Here is a 12,191-nt window from a genome sequence, read left to right as displayed (position 1 = left end):
CTACTCACTTTGACATAGTTGAATGAAAAAGTGAATGCCACAAAATGTTTCTTGCACTGGTAGTAGTGCTCTATATTACAAGAGACAGCCTAAGTCCTTGCTCAGTGCATCAGTAAAAGAAGAACAGGAAAAAACATTCATGTATATTTGTATGTCCATATAATACAAATGTATATATGTATATATGCATTATATGTATACAATTTTTATATACAGTCTCAGTGTAGAAGGCTATACGTGAAATCAAGATCCTTCCACATCTTCCTCCCCAGTAGTTCTGGAATTACATCAGTGCTTTGTTAAATGCCCACTCCAATATTTTTCAAATAATTTGCTTTTTAAAAAGGCATCAATGCAATTATTTTGAAATAACTTGAAACATCCAGGCACTTTATTACATTTTTATGTGTAATAAATAATGTGTTTGTGTGCAAACAGAACTTCGAAGACAACTTGTGGGAGTAAGGTTCTCTTCCTCCACCATGTGGGTTCAGGGAACAGAATTCATGTCCTCAGGCTTAGTGGCAAGTGCTTTTACTCGCTGAATCATCTGACCAGCCCTAATTGATTTTTTTTACATCTACTTTATATACATATATATATATATATATATATATATGAACTATATATTTAATTTATATATTATATTATATATATGAATTATTTGGGAGCATCCTATTAATGTTTAGAGACTCTAAATATCTTAATCTGGTCGTATTTGAAAGTCAGCAGTGAATGTGACATAATCCTCTGTTCTCACAGTGTCTTACGCTATGTAATTAGTGTTGTTGGGGCAGGCGTGGGAGCTCTGCAGGGACACAGAATGGGGAACGGAGAAATGAAATGGAGAATAGGTGTGATGCTGAACAAGAAGTAGTAAACAGAAAAGAGGAGCTGCACTGAGGAGATCGGGAAGTCGTTAAGCAGGGAGGAGGTGGGGCGGGCCGGTAGGGACGGAGACCCCCCTCTGGAGGCGGAAAGAGGCAGGACCACTTCCGGCCAGGCGAAGGGGGGGGGTAACAAGCTCAGACCTGAGCAGAGCCTTGGAGAGAGCAGACGTCCTCTGGACTCACGAGGGCGAGGTGAGCTGAGGTGGCTAGCTTTGGTAAAGACCCTGTGGGGCCTTCAAGGCTGTGGCTTCGGGGTGACTGGCTTCACACAACATTAAGGTTTGAAGAAAATCTGCCAGGGTTTGGGATCTAGCGGTTTTGATGTGGTGGGTTTAGAGGTGCCTGGACCCAATTCTCAGGGGGAAAGGCGGAGGCGGGATCTCTGGGCTACGGGAAGGTCTGGACTCAGTTTGGGGATGGAAAGAAGGGATGCAGACCTGTTTGGGGTTGTGGAAAGGAAACGTTGAGAAGTCGTTCTGGCTGTAGCAAAAAGGGAGGCATACCACATTCAGGAGGGAGGTAAGGAACGGAATTAAGGGCCCGGATTAAGCTGAAGAAAGACCCCCTTTGGGCTACGGAAGATGGATGGGATCGGGACCAAGAAAGGAGCAACAGAAGCCTTTTAAAACCGCCAAAGGACCAGGCTTGGAATGGAGAAAGGGCGGGCTAGGATCCGGTTAGCACTGGTTTGAAAGGGGGAATGACCTGGTAGGGTTAGGGAGTTGGGAATCCACCAAGGGTATCCCTGTTGGATTTGGGGGTGGGGTATCCATGTTGCAGAAAGGGCGGGGCTGGGCCCTTGCAGACGTGGACCAAGGTGGGGGGGGCAGTGTCAGCAGAGGCGACTGCGGCGGCGGGGGGGGGGGCTTGCGGAGGGGGGGGAGGTGCAGAGGGGTGGGAGGTGCGGAGGACTGCGGAACCATGGCGAGGGTGAGTGGCTGACAGGCAGCACGGACGCAAAGGAATTGGGGGGGGCTGCTGGGGGAGGGAGGAAGCGGGGGAGGCGCGAAGTGGCCTGAGCCACTTCTGAAGGGAAAGGGTGGACTAGAAATGGTGTAGTTAGGCGGCGGCCGGTGGGACCGAAAGGTTCTGTAGCTCAGAGGGGGAGGGTGGGCATAAGTGGAAACGAGATGGTTCGAGATGGTCCTGTCCACCAAGGCGCATGCGCACTGAAGGCCCTTAGGACCAAGCTCATTTGGGAAACCTGTGAGCGTGCGGCATGCGTGTGTGCGTGTGTATGTGTGTGTGTGTGTGTGTGTGTGTGTGTGTGTGTGTGTGTGTGTGTTCTGTGCGCATGCGCACTGTCAGGTTGCGGTGTGGTAGAGGGTATTTAGGTGTAGGTCGTAGAACTGATTTGCCATTTTGGAAATGCTGGAGCTCAGAAACCAGATACCCTGGGCTTCTAGATAGGCAAACCCAGAAAGGTCTGGTGCCCAAAATTAGATAAATTCTTTCACCATTCAGATTTAGCGAGACTTCTGATGAATCTCCCTGCCCCCTTATTTTCCTCTAACTCAGCCCTAATTTCTTTCAGGCTCAGCTATTAGCCTCTCAGGAAGGAAGATGGATAGAAGAAATGACTATGGTTATCGGATGCCCACATTCCAGGTGAGAGCTCTCTGTATTCTTACCAGACCATCTGTCCTGCCCCAAATTCACTTACTATTCTGGAGTCCACTACCACTGTGTAGTTCCACAATTTCCTACCTAAGCTGGCTCAATCTTCCTTTGCATGGTGCTGGGAAGAGGGAAATTTGCCTTATTATCTCCTGCTTCCTCCTTGTTTTCCCACCCCCTTTCAATCAAACTGCCAAGGAGGGGAGTCTACTGTAAAGAGGGGTGGTTGTAGGGAGGCCAGATGGCCCATAGGATCATAATCCTAAGTATGTAGGGCCCTCTGCCTCCCTCTGGGAGCCTAGGGCTTCCTTTCTCTCCAGATGTACAGACTGAGACCACAGAGAAGGATAATGTCCTGCTGATGCATTCCCTGTTGTCGGCATCCAAGGACCCCCCTGTTGCCAGCCGGCCTAAGAAAAACAAGACCAAGAAGACTTCTATTAAAGCTATTACTAAGACCACACCCAATCCCCCTCCAGTCCCATCTGCCAATGACATTGCTAGCAACAAGCCTAAAGTAACTCTGCAGGCTTTAAACCTACCAATGTTCACCCAGATCAGCCAGGCTTCAACTACTACTGAGGCAGCCAATATCCAGGCTTCAGTTACTGCTCAGACCAAGAAAGCCAAGACAAAGAGAGTTACACCTAAGGTATCTCTAACTGGCACTGAGGATGTCACTACACAGCTCAAGTCACCCTTACATGCCCTAAACCTACCAGGTACCTCACCCACTATCCAGTCACCAATTGCCAACGAGTCAGCTAATTCCCTGGCCTTGATAGCTGTCAGCAAACCCAAGAAAGCTTCTAAGGCAAAGAAGGCTGCCAATAAGACCGTACCTAGTGTCACTGAGATCTCACTGGCTTCGACTGCTACACACACAACTACCCAAGGCCAAACTGCCAAGGAAACAGCTAGTATCCAGGCCACAGCAGCTACCATCCGAACCAAGAAAACTTCCAAAGCTAAAAGAACAACTGCTAAGACCACAAATACTGACATTGAATATGTAGAGTCCTCAAATGCTGTTGAGGGATCTGGCAGACAGATTGAGGCCTCAACTGTAGTTCTAAGGCCCAAAAAGCCCAAGGGGAAGAAGGTTGCCAATAAAGGCCCAAATTCTGCTTCTGAGTTCTCTGAGGCTCCACCTGCCATTCAAATGGTCACAAACCATGCCCTGTCAGTCACTGTACGGATCAGGAGAGGGTCCAGGGCTCGAAAGTCTGCCACTAAGACTCGGGTAACTGAAAGCCATGCTCAAATCACGGAACAAGGAGCTCAGGCCAAGATGCCTACCTCTCAGGCCAGCATTAGTGCCCTTGAGACTCAGGTTGCTGCTGCTGTCCAGGCCTTGGCAGATGACTATCTGGCTCAGTTGAGTTTAGAGCCCACAACCAGAACCCGGGGCAAGAGGAACCGCAAGGTGAGACCTGTGACATTATCCTTAACTTTTTGCTGCTTTCTCATTCCTATACTGGGTTGTTCATTTGTCTTATGTTTCCTGAGTCACTTAACTTCAAGAGTGACCTTGTGTTCATACAGGCTATAGGGTAATGCTGAGAAGAATGTGATACAGTTGTGTTCACTAGTAGTTCATAGATTGGTAGGGAAAGACATTTGTGTATTTGGTCAAGACCTATGTGTAACTCACTATGTATTTACATTATATTTAACCATGTGCCATACTTTGTGTCATATACATTTACCCAGGTTACATGCGGATTTCATAAAAAGAACTCTTACTAACTGGGGACTGTAAGTCCCAGTTTTACAGAGAAGAAAACAAAGTCCTGGAATAAGGTGATCCATCTAAGGCCTATAGCTAGCTGAGTATGGTGGTGGCCAAATAAGAGGGAAAATACCCAGGCCATGTCCTTGTTTGGCTGTGCCCTTGAGGTTGAAATACAATGTTACCTAGAAGCCAGTGAAAGAAAAGCGTGGGGGTCAGGGTAGCCAGTGTTAGGGCCACACCCCTCTGTAGGAGAGAGTCTAGGCCTGCTAGACTCCAGGGGGACTTTCTGGAAGAAACAGCAATCTTTTTCATTTGGTAACTCCAGAAATTTTGTCCATTGATAAAGTCTAAGCATCTCAATGGAGAAGAAAGAATTGGGAGTAATTTCAGGCGGATCCCATGGGGCCGGAGGCCTCCACCACCTCGAGATGTGGCCATCTTGCAGGAAAGGGTAAGAATTCAATCTGCTCATGTCCTGCTTTTCTTTCTCTTCATTCTCTGAGATTCTTCCAAGTGTTTGGCCACTGTATTGATACCTCCCCAACTGTTCCTCTTTTAGGCAAATAAGTTGGTGAAATACCTTTTGGTTAAGGACCAGACAAAGATCCCCATCAAGCGCTCAGGTAGCCAGCCTCCTTGAGCTCTCTTCTTCACAGCCTGTGGCTGTTTACTCATCACCTCCTCTCATACTGCCTCAGCAGCCACACTCATATTTCACCATAGCTACCCTGACCACATAGGGCTTGTAAAAGACCACAGTCATCTGGCCTCTGTACACTTTAGCATCTTCTGTCTCCCTTTCTTGTAGACATGCTGAAGGATGTCATCCAAGAATATGATGAGTATTTCCCAGAGATCATTGAACGAGCAAGCTACGCTCTGGAGAAGGTGAAGGGGCAGCCCTGGGGGATGGGTGCACTGGGGAAACCTTCAACAGAAGAAAGGTATATGATCACCCTCCTGGGGGGAAGCACAGAGACCTAATACATTCCCATTACTGTGCTGATGAGCACACAGTGGCCTGGGGAGGAGCAACCACTGACCACTCGGCAAGTCAGCGGTGGAAACACAGCAAGTACTGAAGCTACGTAGCTCAGTCCTGGCTTCTGTTGCTGGATACACCATCCCACGTAATGCAGAGGCTCGATGATCACAAAGATGCTGTGGATGACTATCTTATGTTTGTTACATGTTTAATATGTGCTTGGTACTGAACTATATGCTTTACATTCATTTTCTATTTCACACAAAACCCTTACTTTTCTGCAGAATGCCCAACATGCTAATTGATACCTAAGATGTATTTTGCAATCTTACAGGCTATTCTTTTACTTGGCAGATGTTTCGAGTCAATCTGAAGGAAATTGATAAGCAAAGTAGCTTGTATATTCTTATCAGCACTCAGGAGTCCTCTGCAGGCATACTGGGAACGTAAGCTGGGAAAGTGCTAGGGTGGGAAGGGGCTTCTGCTTCCTCTGAGCAGCTCAGGAAAGATGGTCTAAATGCCCATGTCCCAGCTCCCACACATGACTGGATCCCTGTGAGCAACAGTGGTACCAGATTATGACAGAAGGGTTTCAGAGCCTGGAGGGGGGCATTCCTGCTGTCACATGGCTTTCTAACAGGCTCCCAGGAAGTCAGCCTGTTGTTACTTCTCTTCTACTGGGTGCCTGGCCTGGCTGTGGAAGGGTAGCTCTCAAAGGGATTTCTGGTGTGGCTCATGATGCTTGAGAGCAGGGTGTCACTAGGGTTCCATCTAGAACTTCTCGGGGCTGGGGGCTTTAAGAGAGAAAGAAAAGACTCCCATTAACTGAGCGCCTGTGTGGTTGACAGGGATTCGTCCATGTCCTGCTAACCCTGGGTAGGGATAGTATGTGGCTTCCCATTTTACTGGAGACCTTGACTCAAGAGTGAAAGCACCTTGCCTTGGGTCATAGATAGCTGGGACCACAGAGTAGGCCGAATTCTCTGTATCTGAGGAATCTAGGAGAGGCTGGCCTAATGAACTGTGTTGGATAGATGATGACTTATGATCATAAACTTTCTCTTTGTCCTGTTATTCTCTTAGGACCAAGGACACACCTAAGCTGGGCCTCCTCATGGTGATTCTGAGTGTCATTTTTATGAATGGCAACAAGGCCAGTGAGGGTGAGTAGCTGGGCATGCAGTTGAATAGGTGACTGTTGTCTGGATTCCAGATGCTCATTTTCTGTCCTTGTCTCCTTGCCTCTTGCAGCTGTCATCTGGGAGGTTCTGCGCAAGTTGGGGCTGCGTCCTGGGTATGATTGGGCTCTCAGCGCTTGCTGTCCGTGTTGTCTTTTGGCAAGAGAGGACGGTCCCAGGATTGCGTCAGCCTGGTGGTCTAGGGAGCATGTGTGGGGTGGGGATTGGGGGGTTTCTTACCTGGATGAATGACAAAATTGTTCTGAACTCTGCTTCTTTTCTTCTTTATGTCTTCTGTCTGTTCTGAGATGAGGTGTAAGGTGGACCTTCAGGCATCTCTGACAAAGTGCCATCTGGCCTCCACTGTTTTCTTCTAGTGGCCATATGCTCACTACTATCTTCACTTCGTTGAGACTGCCTCATTGGCTGTAGAATCTGTTCCATGTTGGGAAATACCTCTCTACCTCCATCTTGGAAGTTCTGATCTATATTCACTGATTATTTTTTCCTTTGCTAGGGTAAGACATTCACTTTTTGGAGAAGTGAGGAAACTCATCACAGATGAATTCGTGAAGCAGAAGTAAGTTGTGTTCAAGGTTTTGTGTACCTCTGAAGTGCTCTGAGTGTGGTAATTTGGTTCAAAAAATACTTAATGCCTTTAGTACACTCTTTATAGACAAATAGGCATCCTGTGGTCTACACTCAAGTCCTATATAAAATTCTTGTGGCCAAGTCCCATTAGGACCCTTGCAATGGTGTGTTCTCATAGCAGGTGCCCAAAACGGCCCATTTATTAACAGCATACCCAAAAGCAATCTGGGGTTAGTCTTCATAGGAGACAAAACACATCTGTCTTTTGTGGTATCATGTCCTCTATATGTATCACCATGGCTTTACATGGAGCCATGTTTCCATTGGAATGAGTCTGGGTCTGGAGGGGGGAGGGACTTGAAAATTTTTCTCCAGATTGTTGGTTTAGAGGAAATTGCTTCATCTGAGGCCTAGTGTTTAAACAATTGTTTTGCTTGTTTACAAGCAAGTTTCATTTCCTTTCTCCAAGGTATCTGGAATACAAGAGAGTCCCCAACAGCAGACCACCTGAATATGAATTCTTCTGGGGCCTGCGGTCTTACCATGAGACTAGCAAGATGAAAGTCCTAAAATTTGCATGTAAGGTAATGAACTTCCTGAGCTTGGCACATTAGATGCTCCAGGCCAAGGTGGGCTGTGTGCAGTGATAGACAGGTATGGGGCAAAATATGTTTTGCATATAAATATATAAATCCACACTAATGTCCCAGATATATACTGCAAGATAAATATCTTTCATTATCTAGTTAATTTTTACATTGCATCAGTCAGTTCAGGCTGCCATTAGAAATTATTAATAACTGGATGGCTTTAGATACAGAAATTAATACACTCCTAAAGTGTATCAGAGGTAAAAAAAAAAAAAAAAAACAAAAACCTGGAGATAAAAACCCTATATCAACATCTAGTATAGTCAGTTTCTGGTGTAGGCTTTTTCTGACTTATAGATGTAACTTTTTCTGCATCTTCACATAGCATAGAGCAAGCCTGAGTTCATTTTCATGCTTTTTCTTTTTCTTTTTTTTTTCCCGGAGCTGAGGACTGAACCCAAGGCCTTGTGCTTGCTAGGCAAGCACTCTACCACTGAGCTAAATTCCCAACCCCGTGCCATGCCTTTTTAAAAAAAAAAAAATAAGGGCATTAATCCTATTTGATCAAGGCCTCACTCATTTCACTTAAGTTATACCCATAAAAGACCCTGTCTGCAAATACAGTCATGATTTGGGGTCAGGTGTTCAACATAAGAATTCTGGGGAAATACACTCAGTCTATAACATACTGAGTCTCTTATCATTTCCCGTATTACAAATGGGGACATTCAGGCTCAGTGATATTAAGTAACTTGTCCAAGGACATAACTTGATGCCTGAGTTATCAGAGCTGAAGTTTGATATCAAGACTTACTCATTAGAATTCTAGAAAGATTTTTTTTAATTTACCCTTAGTTTTGTGTGGATCCCATAAATGGGTACTTCACACATAACTATAAAGGCTATTTTTCTTACAATAATTATAATTTCCATTTTAGGTACAGAAGAAAGATCCTAAAGACTGGGCTGCTCAGTACCGGGAGGCAGTAGAGATGGACGTTCAGGCTGCAGCTGTGGCTGTGGCTGAGGCTGAGGCCAGGGCTGAGGCAAGAGCCCAAATGGGGATTGGAGAGGAAGCTGTGGCTGGGCCTTGGAATTGGGATGACATGGATATTGACTGCTTAACAAGGGAAGAGTTGGGTGATGATGCTCAGGCTTGGAGCAGGTTTTCCTTTGAAATTGACTCCAGAGCCCAAGAAAATGCAGATCCCACCAACACTGTCAACTTCAATCAAGGAGCTAGTACCAGAAATAGCTTCAGTGATGGTGCTAGTATTAGCTTTGGTGGTATAACCAACCCCAGTGGTGGCTTTGGTGGTATAACCAACCCCAGTGGTGGCTTTGGTGGTATACCTAACTCCAGTAGTAGCTTTGGTGGCATGCCCAACCCCAGTGGTGGCTTTGGTGGCAGAAATGGCATTACCTTTGGTAGTGTACCCAACACCTCTGCCAACTTCAGCAGTGCAGCAAGCATTAGCTTTGGTGACACATCCAACACTAGCACTAGTTTCAGCGGTGGAGGCAGCATTAGCTTCAGTGGCACACCCAGTACGAGTGCCACTTTTTGCAACACAGCCAGCATCAGCTTTGGTGGTGCAGCCAGCACCGGCACCAGTTTCAGCAGCACAGCCAGCATCAGCTTTGCTGGTGCAGCCAGCATTGGCAGTAGTTTCAGTGGTGGAGCTAGTATTAGCTTTGGTGGGTCTCCTACCACCAGTACCAGTTTCAGTGGTGGAGCCAGCATTAGCTTTGGTGGTGCACCCTGTACCAGTGCCAGTTTGAATGGTGGAGCCAGCTGTGGCTTTGGAGGCACACTTAGCAGTTCCGCAGCTAGCTTTAGTGGCGCACTCAGCACAAGCACCAGCTTTGGCAGTGCACCTACCACAAGCACTGTCTTCAGTGGTGCAATTAGCACCACCACTGCTTTTGGAGGCACACTGAGCACCAGTGTCTGCTTTGGAAGCTCTCCCTGCTCTGGTGCCGGCTTTGGAGGCACACTCAGTACCAGTATCTGCTTTGGTGGTTCTCCTAGCACCAATACTGGTTTTGGTGGTACACTCAGCACCAGTGTTTCCTTTGGTGCTTCTTCTAGCACCAGCTCTGACTTTGGTGGCACACTAAGCACTAGTGTCAGTTTTGGTGGCTCTTCCGGCACCAGTGCTGGCTTTGGCGGTACACTCAGCAGCACTACTGGCTTTGGTGGTGCCATCAGCACCAGTGCTGGCTTTGGCAATGCACTCAACAGCAGTGCCAGCTTTGGTGGTGCCATAAGTACTGGCTTCGGTGGTGCACTCAATAGCAGTACCACCTTTGGTGGTGCCATCAACACCAGCACCGGCTTCGGCAATGCACTCAACAGCAGTGCCAGCTTTGGTGGTGCCATTAGCACCAGTTCTGGCTTTGGCAGTGTACTCAGCACCAGCGCCAGCTTTGGTAATGCACACAATGGCAGTGGTGGCTTTGGCGGTGCCATCAGCACCAGCGCCAGTTTTGGTAATACACTCAATGGCAGTGGTGGCTTTGGCGGTGCCATCAGCACCAGCGCCAGCTTTGGTAGTGCACACAATGGCAGTGCTGGCTTTGGCGGTGCCATCAGCACCAGCGCCAGCTTTGGTAATGCACACAATGGCAGTGCTGGCTTTGGCGGTGCCATCAGCACCAGCGCCAGCTTTGGTAATGCACACAATGGCAGTGGTGGCTTTGGCGGTGCCATCAGCACCAGCGCCAGCTTTGATAATGCACACAATGGCAGTGGTGGCTTTGGCGGTGCCATCAGCACCAGCGCCAGCTTTGGCAGTGCCATCAGCACCAACCCCGACTTTGGTGGTGCATTCAGTACCAGTGTTGGCTTTGGTGGGGCACTTAGTACCACTGACTTTGGTAGTGCCCACAGCAACAGCATTAGCTTTGGCAGTGCTCCCACTACCAGCGGCAGCTTTGGTGGTTCTCACAGCACTAATCTCTGTTTTGGTGGAGCACCCAGCACCGGTCTGTGTTTTGGCAGTGCATCTAACACCAACCTATGCTTTGGAGGCTCTTCCAGCACCAACTCCTGCTTTAGTGGTGCACCCAGTGCCAATTTCAGTGAGGGGCACAGCACCAGTGCCATTTTCAGTTTTGGGAATGGGCTAAGTACCAGTGCTGGCTTTGGCAATGGATTGGGCACCAGCGCCGGCTTTGGTGGAAGCTTAGGCCCCAATGCTAGCTTCAATGGTGGCCTGGGCACCAGCACCGGCTTCGGTGGTGGACTAGGTCCTAATGCTGACTTCAGTGGAGGACTGGGTACCAGTGCTGGCTTCGATGGTGGACTAAACACTAGCACTGATTTTGGTGGTGGACTGGGCACTAGCGCTGGCTTTGGTGATGGACTTGGCAGCAGCGCTGGCTTTGGTGGTGGACTGGTCACTAATGGCTTTGCTGGTGACCTGAGTACCAATAATGGTTTTGGCGGCACACTTGGCACTGGTGCAGGCTTTAGTGTAAGCCTCAGCACTGGCGATGGCTTTGGCAGTGGGCCTAATGCCAGCTTCGACAGAGGACTGAATACCATCATTGGCTTTGGCAGTGATTCCAACACCAGCAATGGCTTTACTGGTGAAGCCAGCACCGGCTCCAGCTTCAGTAACGGACCCAGTTCTATTGTTGGCTTTGGTGGTGGACCAAGCACTGGTGCTGGCTTCGGCGGACCAAGCACTGGTGGCTTTGGTGGCGGACCAAGCACAGGAGCTGGCTTCGGCGGACCAAGCACTGCACCTGGCTTCGGTGGTGGATTGAGTACCAGTGCTGGCTTCGGTGGGGGACTGAGCAGCAGTGCTGGCTTCGGTGGGGGACTGAACACCAGTGCCGGCTTCAGCGGTGGACCAAGCACCGGTGCCGGCTTTGGTGGTGGAAGCACTAACCTTGGTGCCTGTGGCTTCTCTTACGGCTAATGGAGTTTCAGGTAACTGCGATGGTCCCCTAGGCAGCATCCATGGGGAGAGCTGTAATAGTTGGGAGATACTAGAAGAAACCCTAAGATAGGAGGGCCAAGTGAGAAGACGAAGGAGACAAGAAAGGAGATAGGAGGAAATGGGCTGGGGGCTAACATGTCCCTGTCTGCTTTCTTTTTCAGGTCTGTTACCCATGTTTACAGAGAACGCCAACGCAGCAGTACTTCCCATGGCGCCAGTGTGCAGCTTTGGAATCTGTCCACACAGCAGCCTAAGCAGCTACTACCCACTAGCTGAGTGAAACACTATGACAAATCTGCTGTTCCTGCTTTGTGTCTGCTTCCTGTGTTGTTGTCATATTTTGGTATCAGAGTTACATTAAATTTGCCAAAGGAATCTGAGTTTATTCCATCTTTTGATATGGCTAGATGTGATGTTCGCGGTTTGTAGAACAACTAGAGTTCAACTTAGCTTCCTGGGGACTGTGGGGCTCCAGCTAAAAGGCAGGTATTTCTCAGGGTCAGAGAGCTCTGGGAAAGTATGGCAGGCCAAGGGATAACAGCTTGAGCAAAGATATGGAAGGGGGAAGCCCAAGGTAGAATGCAAACAGAAAGAGCTATGGATAGTCAATTCACACTAACTTGGGGTAACTGTATAAGAATAGAGGGATAAGAAG

At 48.1% G+C, this 12,191-nt stretch overlaps 1 protein-coding gene and 1 non-coding gene across 5 annotated transcripts; both read left to right on the top strand.

The window, feature by feature from the left end:
• Window positions 1-895: 895 nt before the first annotated feature.
• Window positions 896-11,786, top strand: Tro (trophinin). 4 transcript variants are annotated; one of them, XM_036174435.1, is made up of 13 exons: window positions 896-1,082; window positions 2,425-2,498; window positions 2,782-3,933; window positions 4,568-4,693; window positions 4,802-4,865; window positions 5,051-5,130; window positions 5,582-5,673; window positions 6,311-6,390; window positions 6,479-6,521; window positions 6,923-6,985; window positions 7,466-7,580; window positions 8,525-11,526; window positions 11,698-11,786. In XM_036174435.1, exons 2-12 carry the CDS (start codon window positions 2,454-2,456, stop codon window positions 11,513-11,515), a joined length of 4,851 nt encoding a protein of 1,616 aa, XP_036030328.1. In that variant the 5' UTR covers window positions 896-1,082; window positions 2,425-2,453; the 3' UTR covers window positions 11,516-11,526; window positions 11,698-11,786. The 4 variants fall into 4 exon arrangements, with proteins under 4 accessions (XP_036030328.1, XP_036030331.1, XP_036030329.1 ...); XM_036174438.1 differs by having other exon boundaries at window positions 898-1,082; window positions 4,589-4,693; XM_036174436.1 differs by lacking the exon at window positions 896-1,082 and adding an exon at window positions 1,092-1,169.
• LOC118574915 lies at window positions 7,160-7,286 on the top strand. Its single transcript, XR_004943791.1, has one exon. It is a non-coding gene; the product is annotated as a small nucleolar RNA SNORA11 (small nucleolar RNA).
• Window positions 11,787-12,191: the final 405 nt, after the last annotated feature.

The sequence above is a fragment of the Onychomys torridus genome, chromosome X, assembly GCF_903995425.1.
Source record: "Onychomys torridus chromosome X, mOncTor1.1, whole genome shotgun sequence".
In the NCBI taxonomy this organism is placed as follows: domain Eukaryota; kingdom Metazoa; phylum Chordata; class Mammalia; order Rodentia; family Cricetidae; genus Onychomys; species Onychomys torridus.
The sequence above is the reverse complement of the archived record's forward strand: the minus strand, read 5'-3'. Positions and strand labels throughout refer to the sequence as shown.

Bases quoted from the DNA above. Each gene is read 5' to 3' on its own strand.
- Tro (XM_036174435.1), top strand. From the start codon at position 2,454: ATGGATAGAAGAAATGACTATGGTTATCGGATGCCCACATTCCAG. The intron at 5,674-6,310 runs GTAAGCTGGGAA...TTATTCTCTTAG, and splicing joins TCTGCAGGCATACTGGGAAC to GACCAAGGACACACCTAAGC. The intron at 6,986-7,465 runs GTAAGTTGTGTT...CCTTTCTCCAAG, and splicing joins GATGAATTCGTGAAGCAGAA to GTATCTGGAATACAAGAGAG.